This window comes from Crotalus tigris, unplaced genomic scaffold (genome assembly GCF_016545835.1).
Source record: "Crotalus tigris isolate CLP2741 ecotype Arizona unplaced genomic scaffold, ASM1654583v1 scf7180000017576.4783729, whole genome shotgun sequence".
NCBI classification, from domain to species: domain Eukaryota; kingdom Metazoa; phylum Chordata; class Lepidosauria; order Squamata; family Viperidae; genus Crotalus; species Crotalus tigris.
In genome coordinates, this window is record NW_024096487.1 from 760,269 (window position 1) to 780,998 (window position 20,730).

Sequence of the window (20,730 nt, forward strand, 5' to 3'; positions counted from 1 at the left end):
GTCCTCAAAGATGCCTCTGTTTTAACTTCACGCTTTGCAAAGGGTTTGGGGGTTTCTTTTACTTTTTGCATGTTAATTGCTGGCTGTGTGCTGGAATTCGGATACCTTCCCTCCTCGTGGACTCTAATTGGTTTAATTACATCAGAGGAGTATGTTGAAATAATTAATCATTCCATATGGAAGAGGCAAACAGCAAGGTTTTTTTTAGATTACTGAGAAAATGAGTTACTGATTTAATTATATTGAACTTTTACAAAAAGACTATCCACCTGAAAAGATTTTATATTTTTATTCAATTTCTACTGCACTCTGCATATACAGTAATTTTTGGCTTTCTACCTTAAAAGCTTAGAAACCTCTCTTTTTTTTTCTCAACTCTGTGAGTCTGTATATCAACACAAATTCTCCTGCTAACTGCTTAGTTTTGCTTTTGAAACTCTTTATCTGACCTTGCAAAGGGAACTGTATTTTTGTCTGCTTTTCTGCTTCCAGCATCTGGTTGTAAGAGAGGATATATATACAAAAATGCCTCCTAAAAATGAGTGACTCGGATGAGCCCAGTACCAAACTCCTTATGGAAGCATTTGAGAAAAAGTTTTCTATGTTACATGACACATTAAAAGAAATGAATGAAAAATGTGATAAAAAATTGAATTATTAATAACAGCATTAAAACAAACTGAAGATGTTAAAAATATACAGATTAGACTGGATGAGACAGACACAAGGATAGATTTTCTTAATCAAAATTTATTGTTATTGGATTTGAAACAGAAATAAATTTTTCTGCGGCTTAAAGGAATCCCTGACCAAATTCGCAAATTAAGTGATGTAACTGTAGCAGAAATGACTAAATGGTTTAATGACGAGAAAGTAGACCTCTCTAAAAAATGGACAAAATTTACAGAATAAATTAGGCATGTGCATCCAGAAGACGTGCCAAGAGATGTTATGACTCAATTTATTTAAAAAAATCTATTAAAAGCAAGTTATTCAGAAACATTATCAGAGATTTAACATTTGTGGAAAAGTGGTGCAAATATTCAGAGAAATTCCAATTACAATATTAAGGGAACGCAAAGAATATTTTTTCCTGACAGATCTCCTGAAACAAAATAATATTCCCTTTCTCTGGAATAAGCCGGAAAGGGTTATCTTTACCTTTAGAAATCAAAGGTACTAAACTCAGAACTCAGAATCCCCTAGTTTCCAGTCTGATGTCTTAATCACTACATGTATTAGATTGGCCTGTATAATAGATTTGTACTTTAATTTTAAAAAAGGCTTTTTTTTCTTAAGAGAAATACAGTGAATCTAAGATTCCAGTTTCATAGTATACTTGAAATTATAAATTGGTCAAGTAGTAAGCAACTGGCTTAGCTAAAATACAGACACATCATATTTTTGAACGCACAGTAGTCACTCACAAACAATTGTGATTATGGGTGGAGTTATGTCATGAGTGGATCTTAAAAGGAGGAGGTGTATTTTGCAGGATCTGTCTTTCAAAATGTCTATTTTGTCTAAAGGTCTAAGAACAGTGTCAGGATTAGCATGTTTGTGGAAAAAAAGAACTGTGAAGTGGCAGCTGCCCTTTGAAATCTGCTATTATGTAGAAGCTCAGCTGGTTTACCATTTAGTAACAGGGATCAATACTTGGCACTTTGGAAGTTGCTGTACATTGTATGCATACTTTATAGCAGCGGTTCTCAACCTATGGGTCGCGACCCCATTTGGGGTCGATCAACCATTTTACGGGGGTCGCCAACAATGCGATCTGCCATTTTCCCCGCTCAGGGGGCGCTGCCGCACGGGGGGTCGCCGTCACACAAACATTGAGAAACGCTGCTTTATAGCTACCTGAGAAAGAGAACAATTTGGGATTTTTTTCCCATACTGAACCTAGAAAGAAGAAAACATTTAGGAAATCTATCTAGTAAATTAAAATACGGATTTTAAGGGGTGTACAAATATCCATTTACATCCTATCAAAGGAATATAAAGAATTAGGGTAGTAGCAATATAAGATGTGCTCTTATATTCAGTGTAAAAAAAATGATTAATTTTCAGAACAGCAACGTTCTAAATCCTTTTAAAACAAACAAAAAGTGTACCATAATTGAAAAAAACCTAACAAACAGCGGCAACCTAATCTGAGATAACAGTTCTGGTATTAATGGTTTTAAATATTCTGAATTTTGTAAAAATTCCAATAAAAATAATTTAAATAATTTAATTTAACCATATTTTATTCAAACTGCTTGCTTTAATATATTATTTTCTTAGGTCATTGAGATTCTGTGACAGAGAGAACACTGTCAGTTTTATTATAAAATGTAGCTAAAGGAAACACTTTTCTCCTACAGCAACATTTCCAGAATGATCCTTGATATCCTACACTAGGTACTTACATTGCTCTCGCATGCCTGCTTCATAGCACTTGCGTAACCGGCACTCCTGACATTTCCGGCGCATGTACGTATCCATCTCACATTTGCCACTGTTCTTGCAGATATATTGGGCTCCTTTGATCACACTGCGTCGGAAAAAACCTTTGCAGCCCTCACAACTCAGGACATTGTAATGGAAGCCTGAGGCTTTGTCCCCACATACGCTGCACACCTCATTTCCAAGCATCTTAGGGGCTGGCCCCTTCTTCCTTTTCAAGGGAGGATTTTCTAAAGCAGAGAAAAGGGATGAAAAGAAAGACTCTGAAATTAGGTCTGAAAATGAGAGAAAAAGAGCTTCTTGTGATGTATACATCTTAACAGTTTTTTTCATATAAAATAAAATGCCAACCTTGGAGAAATCTGAAATGTTACATTTAGGTGCAATCAAAGGACATAATGACCTGTGGTGGAGGAAGGCCTTCTTTGGGTATACTGTTGTAATAATATTTACCAATGGTACTCTGTGCACTTCTAGAGTCATGGGGTTATAATACAGATGATTCAATTAATATTAAGAACAAGAATTATATCATCTCAGATATAGGAACAAACAGGGGTAAGAATTCTGTTCCCATAGTTTTAAATATTCCTTGAAATACCAAGCTAGAATATTGGATAAAAGCTGAGCAATATATATAGTTAATCAATTCCCTATTCTGTATACATTTCTATTTAAAAAGAATCAGCAGCCATTTACATTAGACTCTGAGAGGGACAGAAAATAAAAATCTCCTAGAGTGTTTCACATATAAAGGTAACAGACACAGAGAATGGGTAGCTAAAGAAAATATTAGCTCTCAAAACTCCCTGTCCTTGTCTCTCTGTGTAATAATGGTATGTGGGAATTACCTTGGGAAATGGGGAAGAGATGCTACCTAGAAACAGTCAGATGAGAGAAGCTGCATCAGGGGTGGACAAAGTGCCTCAGAAGGGCTACCCCCTTAGTTTTAGGCTCTAAAGGAGACAGCGGGGGATCTATACTTTCAGACTTGTAAGATTCTGTTCATGTAGTCTTACAATAAAATAGAATTAGTTCATCTGGTAGTGTTTCCTGTCTAGGAAGGCTGACATTCAGCAGGGATCAGCATTGTTTTTTTTCAGTCTGACTGGGAGAGCCTTTACCAGCCTGATGCCATGTAAGCCAGAGAATTCTAGAACTGATTTCAAGAGACTTCAGTTCTCATAGTTTCTCAGATAATGTAGCTGTCGGCCTTGCTCCATGGGGATTATGAAAGTGAAGTCCAACACACGTTTCATTTACATTTTATAGTTTCTTGAGTCAGTTTCGTAAACTTTTGAAATCATAAATAATCCAGACTATTCACTGTAAGCAGATGGCTAGTGTTCATACCAGAAACAGAGATGCTTCTTTCTAACATTTTTCAAAACGCAGAAAAACCAAGCCAAACACCACCACCCTTGCAAACTTTTGAGACCCTCTCATGAATTTCTCTCTGCATTTCTTTCCTTTACCTTTTTTCAAAGCTAGACCCAAGAGTTATTTCATACTCAATATCATACCATATCCCATAATTGTTATCCCCATTATCCTATAATGTATTGTAATGTATTGAAGGGAGATTGTTTTGTTTTTATTGTGCAAAAACTGTTTTAAAATGTAATGAAATCCACAGTACTACATAGAATTCTACCATATACGTCTATCACATGATTTGTTTTAACATAGAAATAATTTCTTACTGCATTCTGAAGCTATGAATTAAAACAAGAATGTAGTCTTACCTATAGGTTCAGAGGGAATCTCTGAGTTCTGGAAAAGTGCAAATACTTTTTCTTCCATGTTAAAAACGCTTGTCTTCTTCCCATGGTTGTGTGTGACAAGATGAGTGGGACCCATGGTGGCTATTCTACAGGGGCTCACGTTCTTGTAATCTCTAAAGCATGTTTATGACCATACTCAGGGTGTTTGCATGCAGTGTTACAATGACTTCATAAAATGGAGAAAAACAAAAGCTATAATAAAAGAAAAACAGAATTCCTGAAGTTATATGGAAGTCTTCTGTTTCCAAACTACCACCCACAACAGTATCCATCCAGGCTGCTGCCAGCTACAATTATTCAACCTCAAAGAATTATAGTTTTTCTCCTTTAACTAGAAAACACTTCTTTTCAATAAAACTCATTTTTTCTATTAGAAATTAAATATTGTTTTTATCAATAATATAATACTCATAATAGAAATAGCATTTTAATTATTTGTTAGTTTACAAGCAATTTTTCAAACAGCAGCTGAAGAGAGTATACATAGTGCTACATCCTAGCTTGTCCAGGGCTGTCATAACCAGATTATCTTAAGCAGCATTCTTCAACTTGATGCCCTCCAAATGTGCTGTGCTATATTGATGGGTAATATTGGGAATTGTATTTCCAGTAGATCTGAAGAATATCAGTTTGGGAAAGTTGGACAAAAAGTGAAGAAGCCAGTCAAATTCCCCAAGAAGGCATTTTCACTTTTGATTCATGAATCTATTTTTCATTACTTGTATATCTCCAAAAACATTTTTTAATATTTAAGCAGATCGGAAACGTAAGTCATAAAACAATAAAACCTTAAAACTACTTCATATCATTCTTCAAAAATAATCCAAAACTAAGGCAGCTTCCTGCCAAAAAAAAAAAAAAAATCTAAAATACTCTAGTGTGGGAAAGAGGGAAGGAAGGAAGGAGCAAAACAGCCTAGCTGCCTGAAAGCTAATAGGTCTTTATTATCACTTTATCATCTGGGTTCAGCTATTCTCAGTAAAGTATATTGCCCTGATTACCATTTTTAGGACCTTAGAAGTAGTGAAATGCAGCAGTGCGCCTGATTGTGGTGGTTTCCTTACACACCAAACTAAAACTTCACTGTGGTAATTTACATTCTAGCAAAACTCAGATTTAATGAAAAGTTACAGTACCCCAGTAGAAAATCTACTTTAGAGAACATTTGCTGAATGATTATGTGAGATATATTTAACCAAACTTCCTTATTTAAAACACACAAAAAATCAGAGAAGATCTAAATACATTAAAAAGGGGAAAGATTGAATCGCACCACCTAGATATCTGAAAAAACATTCAATTTGGTCTTTTGCTGCTGTCAGCTCATTTAATTAAGCAATACTGCTTCAAAGTAATACTGAAGGGTAGAACATGCCAGGAAACAGGGTGTGTTACCAGACAGCTGGAGCCAAAGAAAAGGATATGGATACTTGACTAAGGGAATTTCAAAATTGACATGTCATCACATGCAGAGGTCAAAGCAGGCAGCAAAAGTGAAACTTGTTACTTAGCACAATTTTTGACTGGGAAAAGTGATGTTGGCATTTAGAGCTGGGGAAGTTGTAGTGCATCTCTGAAGAAGACAAACAGTCAGAAGTGATCTTGTCATTGGGCCTGATGGAATAGGCTGTTTCCCGGTTGCCGGTTTCTTATTAGCAATAATTGCTTTCTTGCATTTCTTGCTTATGTAACTGTCATCGGGTGTTTTCTCTTTGCCAAAGAGGGGGTTTGGCAATTATTGCTAATAAGAAACCGGCAATCAGGAACAGCCTATTCCATCAGGCCCAATGACAATATCTAGGAGCCGGGTGCAGACTCTGGCCAATCTATAAAGAGGACTCTCCTACTGACCGGCATTTTGAGCCCTGATGATGTCAGCAGTTGCTGACAAAAGCTAGGCGTTTTATTGGTTTTATTGTAATTTTATTGACATTTTACTAAATTTTATTAAATTTATTAAATTTTTTAGCACTCCCTGGTGCTCACATTTATTTGTTTGGTTTTAAATATGGATATACCCAGGGATCATATTTTTAGTGTAATTGTTAATATATATATATATATATGTGTGTGTGTGTGTGTGTGTGTGTCAAATTTCTTTTTTCTGACAAGAGTTAAAGATTTAAGTGCGAGACTAGTATAGCTATTTCGGACTCATTAGTCCTCATCAGCTAGCCACACCCTTTATGGGATTCGAACCTGGGCAGTCTACATGCTAGGCAATTGTATTAACCACCAGGCCACAGGCTCTCCTCTCCTCTTTGTAATGTGTCGCAGTAGCGACTTGAGCCTGCTTAATGCCCCTAGTTGGGGGGCTGCAAGGCAAAAGAGATTATAAAAAAAAGTAGAACTGCAGTATAACAGTCAAAATGCCAAGGTGTAATTAATCAGACCATCTGTCTGAAAAACTGTGTGTGTGTGTGTGTGTGTGTGTGTGTGTGTGTGTGTGTGTGTGTGTGTATACATACATACATACATACACATATATACATGCCTTTTGCTGATTTGTTCACTGGGAAGCTATATACTGTGTTTGCGCTGCAACAGTTTAACAAAAGATAGCACTGAAGACATTTTTAAATACCACATATTAGTTTTACTTATGGATCCCTAAGCAGTTTCAGGCACATAATGATTCTCTAGTAAAAAGTTCCCAATTAGGAATGTTCATGACTACGGTAAACTTTGAAATCAAAGACTGTATTGTATTAAAAATATAAAGGATCATTATAGCATGAAATATTTTCAAAGGAAGAATGTATGTTAGAGAATTAGCAAAACTAAAGAAAATCTGCAGTGATGTTTCAGTGGGAAAGAACAGTGTTGTTGTTAATTGCGAAGTCATGTCCGATCCATCGCGACCCCATGGACAATGTTCCTCCAGGTCTTCCTTCCCTTTGCCACACCAAAGCAGTAATCCATGAAGGAGAAACAACAACAAAGTCAAAATAATCTTGATCTTTAAATTATTTGTTTTATTATATCATAATCAGAAACCAATTCTCAATAGCTTACAATATAAATAAAACCATGAAAATAAAAATATAAAACAATTAATCAACATAGGTAACAACCCCCTAACCTCAATCATGGAGACAATTCAATCTTAAAGGATCTAAAGAAAAGGTATTTCACAGCCTTTTGAAATGATGCTGGGGTAGGTGACACCTGAATTTTCTGACCCTTATCTCTCACCCATGTATGTATGGAACCTTAAAGATCCCTATTCAAGATAAGCACACAGAATAGGCCAATTCTACATGCTGAAGGCTGTATTGAAGAGAAGATGTATGCAGTTTATGTTCTTCCACTCACCAATACAGAGACTGAATGCATAAGATATCCAGCATATGGTAATGATTGGCTAGTGCCAAAATGAATTAAAATTAGACTGGAACTATGCAATCAACATTTGAAGCACTTTTTCATGTATTATTAATAAATCCAGAATTTTATTGCTATATTCTGAAAAGTCTGGGAAATTCAGAATCTGAATATAGTTGGAAAGATCTTAAGACCACTGGAAACAAATTGTTATAAAATATTATAACATTTGCTTTTGTCAGAAATGTATAGGTTTTGGATGGATCACGTAAGCAAGTTTTTGGGGGATCACTTATGTTGTAAAAACTATCAAGTTGCTTACATACAATTACTTTAATCTAGCATAAAATTTTTTCAACAACCAAAAGCTAAACACTGTTTTAAGATTTCAAATGTTTGCAAGATATTCAAGACCTCTTTTATACATTTTCTATCAAGTAATACCCCTTTATGGATTACTGCCTTGTCATGGCGAAGGGGTTGTGTAACTCAATGAAGCTATAAGCTATGCCGTGCAGGGCCACTCAAGACGGACAGGTCATAGCAGAGAGTTCTGACAAAATGTGATCCACTGGAGAAGGAAATGGCAAACCACTCCACTATCTTTGCCATGAAAACCCCGTGGACAGTACTAAAAGGTTGTCCATGGGGTCGCGATGGGTCGGACACGACTTCGCAATTAACAACAAAAATCAAGTAATAGACTAACCAGTATCTATTATATCCCTCAATGTTAATTAAAAACAATAAGCGTTCAGAAGCTGGAAGAAAATGACTTTTATCTCATGTCTTACCTCTTATTAAGCACAACCAGAGTTTTGCTTTCTACAAAATCTAAAATAGAATTTGCTTTAATTATACTGTGAAAATAAATTCCTGAAAATATTATGAAAACTCATTACATGTTTAACAATCAAAGTGAAAGGTGAAAAGAAGAGAGGTGTAGAAATAGAATTATGCCTACCCAATTTAAATTCCTTTGTTCAAATGATCCAGTGAATAATAACTATATGCTGGAAATTTGTGTGTTGTCTTGTCCGTTGTTGTTAGTGCCAGCTCCAAATGAAAACAATAGATTATTAGCCAATCCTTCTTTTAAAAGATGCAATGAGAACAACTGCAAACCCCATGGGGAAGTAAATGTAGGTGAAAGGCTAATGAAAGCATAAAATTCCCTGGGCTGTGGTCACATTCATGTGTCAGTTCTGGCACCAAGTATTTCCACTATACATTGGCACCAGGAGTTACCCTTGCCCTATGTAGAATCAGCTGAACAACTCAGCAAGCAAATGTCCTAAGTCCAACTTCTCCTGCTCCTTCAGATATGAAGGGCTGTTATTAAAACGAACTAAATAATTCAAATCATATTGTCCTGTGGCCACCATTTGCACTCATAACCAGAAACAGACATCTCCCTTGTCTATCAGAACAATAGTTCAGCTCTTTCCTCCTGAAACAAGAACTTTAATTACACTTTAATTATCATCTCTGTACTTATTTTCTACTATGTTTATACACACACAAACACATCTATGATCCATTCCACCATCACATTTTTAAGCTGTGAGCTTGCTTTCTCAAGAATAGGCCCCTCTTCTCCTTTCTTCTCACCTGCTTTTCTCCCAAGAATTGAAAAGATCAGGCTTCACAGAAGCTGTGCTAGTGTGTCACATGCTGAACTACCAACTATCTAATTACATTTTTTGTAATTTATGCAGGCAGAACCCTGTAGAATGTTTAGAGTGCTACACATATTCAAGCAATTGGAACAACCAAACAAACCATAATTTAGCTAAAAATAGATACAATGGATTTGCACAATTCAGCAAACAAAAAGAGATATCTTAAAAGTTATTCTCCCCTCTTCCAAAGCTGTGAACAATGCCTATATATAAGCAAAATGCCCTGGACAACCAAATAAAACACTGGTGAAGAATAGGTCCTGGTTCTGGTAAGCAGATATTTATCCTACCAAAGTACAAAACAGAATCCAAATATCTCACTACATTGCCCTCGCTAAAAAAAATAAAACTTACCCTATTCCCCCACTGTGCTCTTTAAAGAGAGAGCACACATTGAAACGTTTTCTCTAGTTCTCTCCTGTCATCTACCAATGGTCCAGATACAGTATTTGCAACTGAAATATGATATGGCCCTATTCAACACATCATTAAATGCTGGCTAAGGTTCAGAGCTATAGTAAATCACAATAAGAAGGCATCAGGATGAGTCAGATTTAAAAACAAAATCACAGTTTCCCAGTTAAGAGATAATTCATCAATACATTTATGAAGAGTGATAAACGCAATTTCTTTGTAAAGAAATTACAAAACTAAAATTACATAAAAGTAGATAAAACTGCTCACTTTTTTTCCCCAGCAGGCTGGTGCCTGCATGACTTTTTGCACTGGTCAATTCCTCTTATTTTTGTACCAATCAGCAATATTTTACATATGCTTCTTAAAAGGTTTATTTACTTCCTCTAAGAATCTGCTATAGGGAAGCTAAATGTTCTCACAGTATTGTCTCTTAGCTCTTCCTCTTGATCATGCTAGTGGACTTTTTCTTATTTGTTCAGAGATAATCTTAAACCTCTACATTGATCAGTATTTAGAACATGGGGTCCAGTTCTTTCTGGGCTGGGACATACCTGCCTTTTAAGTGCTGCTATAGACCAAATGTAGTAGGACAGTGGTTGCAAACTTATGGCACGCGTGCCGGAGGTGGCACTCAGAGCCCTCTCTGTGGGCACGCGCAGTCGCCCCAGCCCCACCTTCCCTCACGGCCCCCTTCTCACCAGCAGCCCCCCGGGAGGAGAGTCGCCCCTGAGCATGGTCCACACAGAGCAGCTCAGCCAAGGACATGGCAGCCGGGCAGCGGGAACAAGACTCTGCCCTCACATCCCGTCACATGCAGATGATGCTGCGGGTATGGGCAGAGGGCGTGGCTTCCACGGTGCTGTTGGGCCACTTGGGCAATCTACTGCAGTGGGCCAAGGAGGTGGTGGGTGGCCTTGTGGGGGAGCGGGAGTGGAGCGGGCGGGGGACAGAGCAGGACAGGCAGGAAGGCAGGGGGGGTTGGGGCACTCAACCAAAAAGGTTCGCCATCACTGTAGTAGGAGAAGCCATGACAAAAAATGAATTAGTTTTTAATTCCTTTGCATTTCAATGTATTGAAATACATTAAGCAGAGTTAATAAAAATATCCACTCATAATGTATTTAATTATTTCCTCTTCTGTTATATGAAAATATAAATTGATTGCAACTTTTTGAATTACTGCATCCAAGACATTTATGTATTGCTCATAGTCTGGAGATGCCAGATTATGCATCTCCAGTTACAATGAGTAATTTGTTTTTCTCTTTTATGATTTAAAAATAAAGTGAAAGCATTTTGGATGAAAGATAAATCTGGAAATAAAAGATCTTCTAATATTAAACAACCCACTTTATGTGTCACCTGGAAGAATTGTGTACAATGTTTACAATTATAAAACCATCCTCTTTCCACTGGCCACCTCATTTTGTGTATTATTTAATAAATGCATGTGCCTTCCAGGCCAATAGATTCAGACAGTTCCTAAGGACACATATATAATACATAAAATACTAAAAAAAACTTTTGGGCTGCTTATCGGTGTGGCAGAGGCAATGAATTATTTTGAAACCAGCTTGCCTGAACTTTGAATATAAATATTAACTGACTTTCAGAGCTGTATTGTGGAACTATTTCCCTGCAGGAGAAAAAAACTTCATTGCATGAGATGATGGAATATTTTGGATCACAAATCTTTGATGAACAATTTTTATTATAAAGACCATCTACAAAAATAAAATGGATGTCTCATACTCAGCTTTAAATAGTAAAAAACCATCTCTAACACCTGTCCCCAAAGTCTTCAGTTTGATATACTACCAAGAAAACATGGATGAAGATCAGAAAGAAATTCTCTCCATGTTGAAATCAATACAAGAGACTCTTGCTTTAGCATGTGATGAGACTAGAAATAACACAAAGCAGATAAAAGAACAATTTTCCAAGCGAAATTTACAAACCCAAAACATAACTACAAAGAAGGAACTAGCAACCCAGAAAATAGAAGGAAAACTAAAGGAAGCAGATCCAAAGATGGAGAACCTAAAGGAAGGAACTAACCAACAGATTCAGACAACTGAAGAACTAGAAGACAGACCGATAATATCGGAAATGGAAAAGACATCTTACCAACCAAGAATTCAGGACACATTTGAGGAAAAGGAAGAAAAACTTTATTGAATGGAAAATAGAGCTGTTAAACTGTGGGGAATTGAAGAAGGAGGGAGGCTGTTTAATGAATATCAATGGGTTTGTTCTTCCAAAAATACTTTAATCAAATGGTCTTTCTTATTCCAAACAATATACACAAAAACAGAAGAAAAATTACTTGATTATTCAAATGCATTGACTTGGAAAGTTAGTTGGCAAAGGAAGAAACCTAGAGTAAGACTAAAGAAAATAGAGGTTTTGATCCATTAGATGAGATATTATATTATTAACTAGATGTTTGAATACGGTGGAGAATAGATAATTGCTAGAAATAGAAGTACTATCATAACTAGAAAGATAAGATGTGTAATTAGAATATTTGGTATGAGAAGGGAAACAGGAAAATGCTAAGAAGCTTGACTAAAGGAAGTTTTTGGTTACCCAAATATAACTTACTTTGAAATTATAAACAGTAGAGACATTTTGAACACTGATGGAAAATTAAAATTAAAAAAAAAGCAAAAACGGGATACTGATTGAACATATGGATATTAAGTGCAAATGCAATTAAGATATGTTTTGGTTAGAAAAGTTATCTAAAACTGACGTTATTGATATTATGATAAAAATGTAACAAAGATGTTGATATTCAATTGTATATTTATTAATAACAATAAGAATTGTATTTGCCTAGTATGGGAAAACAGGTACCGGAAGAAGAGAGGAAACATTTGATGGTGTAATATTGGATCTAAATTGAAGTAGTTAATATATACCACTGAATTACTAATGGACCCAGACAACACATTGTCTATTAAGTATTTGATTGTAAAACTAGAAAATTAATAAAATATTTATAAAAAAAAAGACTTGCTAGTACAGGAAAATGAGGAACTTAAGATGAAATCAAAAGAACAATTGACAGCGGAGGATTTTTATAGGTAAATTAAAAGAAAGATTTAACATAGGTAAAAAAAGTACGAGGAATAGAACATTATAAAACAGAAAATGAATTTGTATAAATGATGAACATGAGTTTGCCAAAGTACATACATTTTTGTTGAGAATTGAAATGGAAGAAGTGTCAGGGCCCACTTCAAAACCTCATCCCAAGAAAGCAGGACTCTTGGAACAGTTTCTTTCCAAAAGGAACTTTTATTAGGAGAAGCTGATAGCAGGCATGATAGGCAGAATCTGAGGGTTTCCCGCTCAGATCAATAGATTAAAAGAATCCCAGGCATAACCCTATCCCAATAGATCATCCAGTCAGTCTGAATGGGCCAATCCCCAAGTGTTAAGTCCGCTGTGGGAAAGGAACTGATAAGGGGATCCTTTCCCATGCTTGTGAAGAAGTTGTTGGGTCTTCACACCTTCTCTTCCAGCGAGAGATAAGCCAGATGGCCGGAGACACATTCCTTTCTCACCCCAAGGTAACATCAAGGGAGAAACAGTTCCAAGAGTAAGTTTGTAGGAATAGCAGAAAGGATATATTGTAGTAAAGCAGAATAACATACCACAGAGCCTTTCCCCCCCTCTCCCTCAGGAGAATGGCAGAACCCTCAGAAAGAAATGAATTAGGAAAGAAATAAGATAGTCCCTCCCCCCAGGGAAGAATGGGTTCTGACAAGAAGAGCAAGTTAAAGAATGCTTGATAAAATGGGCTAAAACTTTAGTTATGACATTCGAATGGATCAATGGAGAGGAAATGTGGTTAAAAGATTTGAAATTCACATTGTTTTACAATTTAAAAGAATTTTTTTATAAAACATTGTGGTATATTGGCATATATCACCGTAAAAATTGTGTAAGTTATATAAAGCTATTTATAATTACTGTTGCAAATGTGAACTCCATGAAAGGACATTTTTCCATGGAAGTGGACATGCAAAAAAGTGAAAAAATACTGGATACAAATATATATGATGATGCAGAAAGTTTTAAAATTTAATATTTTGTTGAAACCACTGTGTTTTTTTACTAGTACTTATGGGCTAGAAAAGATTCATGGTTAGCTGTATATATGGCAGCTGCAGGGAAGCTATTAATGCCTAAAGATGGAAAAACACAGAAATACCCACAATGGAGGAATGGACCATTAAGATGTTAGAACTTGCTAAAATGGCTAAATTGGCTTGTCTGGTTAGGGAAGGAACAATAACTATTTTTTATAAAAGGAAACCCTTGATGGAGTTTTTGTTGAAAATGGACAAAAATGGATTGGTGATCTCAAGACTTACAGGTTAAAAAGAGTTGTTTAGGGGAAGAAAGGAACCATGACAGTTGTTTAGGGGAAGAAAGGAACCAATTTGGGAGGGTGGAAAAAGTAATCACTGTTTTCATAAATGCTACAAAGAAGCTATGAAGTCACTATTTTATATATTTGTCTTTGTCTTTTACTAACTCACTTTTTTCTTTTCATATGTTTTTCTCTCTTCTATTTTTGTATGTTTCTGTAATTTTTTAATTCTGTATAAAATTCTTTTTATACATATAAATAAAATGTTCTCACATAAAAAGCCCAATTTACAAAAATTCATGCAATCCTCTTGACAGACCACAAGATGGTGCTGGTCCACCCTAATTACTGATTGGGAGAGCAAGAGACACCTTTCCAAGTTATACTATTCCAAGAAATTAGTAGAGGGAAAAGTGAACATTTTTTTTACACAGAAAACTTCATAGAATGCAGGTCTTGTGCAAAAAAAAAGGAATGTCAGAATAAGGTGCGTGCGTGCGAACGTTTAATGTCAATTTACCTATTTTTATGAAAACAAAGTAAAAACGAATTCCTGTGCCTATTTTCCCTGCATCTCCCCCTGTTCCTTATTTATATCACATCTCATTATAATTAACTTGAGAGTGACACTGGATTACGTCGTGAACTCTACTATTCCAATAACAGACTTTTCTATAAACTTAATAGCTATTTAAGTTCCTTTCCCCAAATCTTAAATTAATTATTTTCTCATAGAAGGAAACAGGAATATTTTTACTGGCAATAAGGACAAAAAGCAAACCTCAGAACTAATTTTTAAAACTAAGAATATATAAGAAAAATCAAACACAACTGCAGCATTTTCATTCATCATACATTCTCCAATAAATGAATGGTACGTCAGTAAGTTAAAACCATTTAAACTAAACGAGGGATTGCTACTTTGTTTTCTAATTGCTGAGTAGGGAATTTCCTTTTTTCAATTTTAAAACAAATATTTTTAAAATTAGAAATCTTATAACATGAAACAACAGCAATAGTATATTTTGGAAAAATTAAGGAAACTTTTCCTGACAGTTTACCTTAAACTTAGGTCAAGAGAACAGCCAATGCACACTCTCTAGAACAGTGGTTCTCAACCTTTTTAATGCCGCGACCCCCAACCGGTCGTAAGTCGAGGACTTTCCCTGCCTGGGAGCGCTGCGCATGTGTGGTGCCTCCCCCTGCGCTGGCCGAGGTGTAGCTGGCAAGCGGCAGAGACAGCACAGGCCGACCACCGGCTGGGCCACCGGCCTCCCACCTCCCACCCCGGGCCCTCTTTTACTTACATTTTTAGTAGTTGCTCAGCAGGGAGGGGTGGAAACTTCCAGACAGCTCACCTTCGCTGTAGACAACTTGCAGCACCGTTTGCAGAATGGGACTTTTGGCAGGCTCAGCAGGGCAGAGACAGCCTGGACAATTCCTATTGGCTTATGAAAGCCAATAGAATTAGATTCTATTCAACAGAGTCAATTCTATTGGCTTTCAAAAGCCAATAGAATAAAAGGGAGTAGCACAGCTAAGGAAAAGGGGGAAAAAATGGTGGACCGCGTTGTTTGGCGACCCCCGTGAAATGGTCATTTGACCCCAAATGGGGTCCCGACCCACAGGTTGAGAACCACTGCTCTAGAAATTAAACAATTAGGACCGTTGGATGGACCGATGACCAGGTCCAGGAGCCGTGTGCAAAACCGGCCAGTGTTATAAAAAGGGACTCCCATTGACCTAATTTTAAGCTCTGATGATGTCGGTAGTGCTGATCGACATATATACATACATATGTCGGTAGTGCTGACCGATACACACACACACACACACACACACACACACACACACACATATACATACATACATATATACCTACATATATACCTACATATATTATACCTACATATATTATACCTACATATATATATATATTGCCCATTCCCCTTCTATGCTGAATTTCAACCATCAAGCATGCTTATGTGTTTCAGGACTCCCAAAGGGACCGCCCCCACAGAACTTATGAAAATGAACTATAGTAGCCTCCAGATCTTGGCTCCCATTACAGCCTTGTACCAATTTGGTTCCACTATCAGCATGACCTTCGAACAGACAACAGGAAGCGCAATTGTGACTTCATTTTTTGTCAGGAATTTCAAGCAGGAAAATAATCCCATTAGTACTCTTTCCTTGAAGGAAAGCCTTTCCTTGATGGAACTGGAACTCCTTTCATCATGGAATCTACTCAAAGTAGGTTGGCGAAAGTAGCTAACTGCCAGACAAAGATTAGCTTCTGACACTAAGCCCAAGGAAAAGGCTAGAAAAATATTGCAACATTGATCAATATAAATTTAGGTGTACACATTATACATTTGTCTCATTTATTGTGGGACATGTAAAAGTTGATAGCGAGATAGACTATGCTAAATAGCCTCTTTAAAGCTATATACAGGGCAAAGCTCTTGATTTCAACAATTCACTACTAAAATTTAAATTGGTGGTTAGCTTTTATCACAGGCTAATGACTGAAGCTAAAGTCTGCATTGCTCACCTCCACAGTTTATTTAGAAAACTTTATCTGTGATATAAGAATTCAGAAGACTGAATGCAAAGCAGGCAAAGGATGCAAAGCAATAATACCTATTTAATTTTTTAAGTTTAAGCATTATATTCTAATGATTATGAGATGAGGACATTGGACAGAATGAGGATAGGTAATGAGAGATACTATTTAAAAATACATGGATACATACAAATCAAGGGAAACAACTGTTACATAAAATTACGTATGACTTTATATACTGTAACTTGGAAAACATCACAAAACTACCACAACCCAAACTGAAGTATTTACTTTCATATTGGATTCTTCTACTGTACATTACTTGGGACTACCTAGTCAATACATGACTAATTTAATATTTAAAAATATATGTTTGAGGAAATTATAGATAACCATGGACAACCTGAGATAGCATTTTTTAAAGAAACTTAAACATTAAATGAGGAAAATTAAAAAACTTCATACGAGACATAAAAAGCCTACTAATAAATATAGAGAGCCTGGATAAAAAAGATACACATACAGAAAATGTGTCAGCCTCTTTCTATTACATAAAAATAAGAGCTTTCTACAAATTTTGACCTACTAAGTTGCACGCCCTTCTCACAACATCTGACATCATTATAGTCAGCTGGAAACAGCAAACCAGCCAATGACACAGCTGCACACAAAACACACCCATCACATTAAAAAGAGAGAAAGAAAACATGGATTCAAACACTCCAAAAGTGCAGTTAGCTATCGCTCTTGTTTGGTGGTGGTTTGCTATTTTTTTCCTATTCACAGAACCTCCCTTCAAACTCTGTCATTGTTTGCTTATTTGGATCAGAGATTCCTGACGTGCCCCTGAATCATAAAGCCCATATGGAGATAGCACTGTCATAAACCTAAAGCTTAGGAAGGAAAAAAGAAAGGAGAAAGAATTGCAAAGCGTTTACAAAAGGAAAGAACTAAGCTACTTTGAGATTGAAACAGAAGATTTGACATTGCTTGACAATCCCAAAGCACAAGCCTACTTTCTTAGTTTTAATGGGGAATTAGCTGTATAAGAAGAGATTCTCAAGAGGTTCTTCAAAATTCTAGGAAGACAAAGGCCAAAAAAGAGTTATAAAGAAAAAGTCATCTTTTTAATAAATATTTTCCAGCCTTATGTACAAGAAAAGGAACGCAACAAGAAAAGGAATGCAGCAAGAAAAGGAATGCAAGAATCACTCTGTGTATGTGCGTGTGCTTGCATGCACACTTGTATTTGGACAGCCATTGGTCTGGAATGGTATAGGGCACAGGTCGGCAACCTGCGGCTCCGGAGCCGCATGCGGCTCTTTGAGCCTTCCCCTGTGGCTCCCAGCCTCCTCTGCCTTTGCAGAGAGAGACAGAGACAGAGAGAGGCAATTGCATTTCCCTGCTTCTCTCTCTCTCTCTCTCTCTCTCTCTCTCTCTCTCTCTCTGTGTATGTGTGTGTGTGTATGTGTAAAAGAGAGTGCACTCACAGTGTTCTCCGAGGAGCTGAAAAGCTTTCTGGGCGGAGCTCCTCCCTTTGCTGCGTCTCTGAAGGAAGCAGGAAGCAGGAAGGGCAGGAGAAAACTAGCTAGCCCAGCTAGGCTGACTCAGGAATTCTGGGAGTGTAAGTCCATGAGTCATAAAAGAGATGAGGTTGCCTACCCGGAGGTTGTTGGACAACAGCTTGAAGCTTGCCAGGTGAGCAGCAGATAGGAGGGGGGGGGGGAGAAAGAAAGAGAGAGAAAGAGAGAGAGAGGGAGAGAGAGAGTGGGGGAAGAGGAGTGGCAGACCAAGGGCAGATAGAGAGGGAGGGAGAGAGAGACCCTTTTGACATCAAAAATGAAGATAACACTGCATATATCCTTTTTTTACCTGTGTGTGTATGTAATTTTATTCTCTTAAAGCATTCTCTTGGTGATCATTGTTTTAATAGTATGGATATTCCCAAGAGTCATATTTTTACTTTTATTTTTAATGTGTATATGTGTGTGTGTGTGTGTGTGTGTGTGTGTGTGTATACACACACACACACATATACACATACACACACACACACACACACACATACACATACACACACCTATAATAAAGTAAAAAAGGATATATGCAGTGTTATCTTCATTTTAGATATCAAAAGGGTTTTGCGGCTCCCAGTGTTTTGTTTTTGGTGGGAAACGGGTCCAAGTGGCTCTTTGAGTGTTTTGGGTTGCCTACCCCTGGTATAGGGTCTCCTGCTTGAGCAGGAGGTTGGACTAGAAGACCTCCAGGGTCGCTTCCAACTTTATTCTGTATATGACCAGTGCAGTGAAATTCCATTAATTCAGTTTTCTGTTTCTAGAAAGAGCCAACCTAATGCTTTGGGGAAGATTCCAAGCACAGTATGAAAGCAACATTGTTCAACTATTTTGTCCTCAGATCTTAGTATTCATGGAGGTTTCTTTTAGTTATGAGTAACAGCCATTCATAAATTGTGTTCCTTCATCAGTTGTACCCTTTTAAAGCCACTTAAGAAAATACCAATGACTGTATCTTGACTATATTTTCATAATACACTGAGTCCAAACACATTTTCTCCTAGTATGTTTTATGAATTCAGCTTGGTACTTAATTAATGCTATAGTATGTAATGCCTAGTAAGGAAATTGGATTAAATAAACTGTGGTTAAGATAAAATCATCATGCAACTTTAGCCTATTTTCAATACCAACATTTTCCAACCTGATGTCTTTCAGATATTTTAGATTATATTTCCTATAATTCCTGGAGTTTAGCTAGTTCTAAAGGCAGCCTTTCATAGTAAAAATGATCTCTTTTACATTCATCAGATTAATATTAATACTAACAGACAAAGGATAGTTTCATAATGAAATATTATACTACAATTTAACTTTAATGTATCACTTCTTGGTATTATTATAACAACCAAGAGGACCATTATACAATGACAATGTATACTTAATTTATAAGAAAATAGACATACCGTATAACAAAATTGATTCAGAAAATGTTTGCAGCATGGAAGAAGTTCTGCTTTATTAATATTGTAAGGAAGAAATTGCTTTACAGATCTACTTGGGCTATTCTAATTTGTACTTTGTGTTAAAGTACAGAGATAAGGTGTGAGCTGACAAAAGGATCATTTATCTTTGTCTTGTTATTACCAATAGAGAAGATTTATTTTTATTTGAGGAAGTGACCGTAGAAAGAATGTCAGAAGAAAGTGACTAGGCAATGCTGATGTTTTTAATTTTATTTGATTTTATGACTCAATGTATATGTCATTCCAGTTCAGTCTTAAAGTGAGCGGAATTAAACATTTTGTACTTCAAAAAAAATCAGATTTTAATAAACTCAGAACAATGATAAATAGAATTCCGTCGCAAGAATTAATGGGAAAAAGAGGTTTATTTATTTATTTATTTAGGAGACTTATATCCCGCTTTAAGTGCAAGCATTCTCTAAGCGGTGTACACCAGTAAGCAATGTATATATATATTTACATTGCCCCCAACAATCTGGGTCCTCATTTTACCTACCCCGGAAGGATGGAAGGCTGAGTCAACCTTGAGCCGGTGAGATTTGAACCGCTGACCTGCTGAACACAGTCAGCTAAAGTGGCCTGCAGTACTGGTTAAGATGCATGAAAGTTCGTATTAAAATACGTTTGCAAACAAGTCCAATAAAAAAAAAATAACAGAAGAAGCCAATGTGGTGATACAAAAAAATTAGTGAAGATCTGAAAATGGAAAGGCATATAAAAATAAGGAAAGAAGCCGAGACATGACGGAAGATTACAGATAGTGAAAACTACAGAAACGGCATCAGAATGACCATTGCGAGGAATAACAGCAAAAGACTTATTTACACATTTTCAAACTAAAAGAATTCAATGAAGATGACCAAGCAATTGTCAAAAGTAGACATACTTAATTTTTGTTTGTCGGGAAATTGTGAACAGCAGAATGGAGGATCAGAAGTGAAGCTTTAGATTAAATGGCCAAGGAATACCTCTTTTCTTTAAATGAGTTTCATTCTCCAAGACTTGATGAACTACATTCCCTCAGGGCACTGAGAGAAATTGCTAATAATTGAGTTAAGAGTTTATGTATTACTCTTGAGAATCAT

At 36.4% G+C, this 20,730-nt stretch overlaps 1 protein-coding gene across 4 annotated transcripts in view; it reads right to left on the bottom strand.

The window, feature by feature from the left end:
* NR1H3 (nuclear receptor subfamily 1 group H member 3) overlaps positions 1 to 20,730 on the bottom strand; it is a 35,540-nt gene that overhangs the window by 11,492 nt on the left and 3,318 nt on the right. For 2 of the 4 annotated variants that reach the window (XM_039357959.1, XM_039357944.1), the window contains exons 2-3: positions 4,194 to 4,424; positions 2,412 to 2,678 (exon numbers count right to left, since the gene is read on the bottom strand). In XM_039357959.1, the coding sequence (XP_039213893.1) occupies positions 2,412 to 2,678; positions 4,194 to 4,308 (382 nt within the window). In that variant the 5' untranslated portion in view covers positions 4,309 to 4,424. Of the gene's footprint in view, positions 1 to 2,411; positions 2,679 to 4,193; positions 4,425 to 8,520; positions 8,613 to 20,730 lie in introns of all 4 variants that reach the window. The other 2 variants (XM_039357937.1, XM_039357950.1) reach the window with 2 other exon arrangements.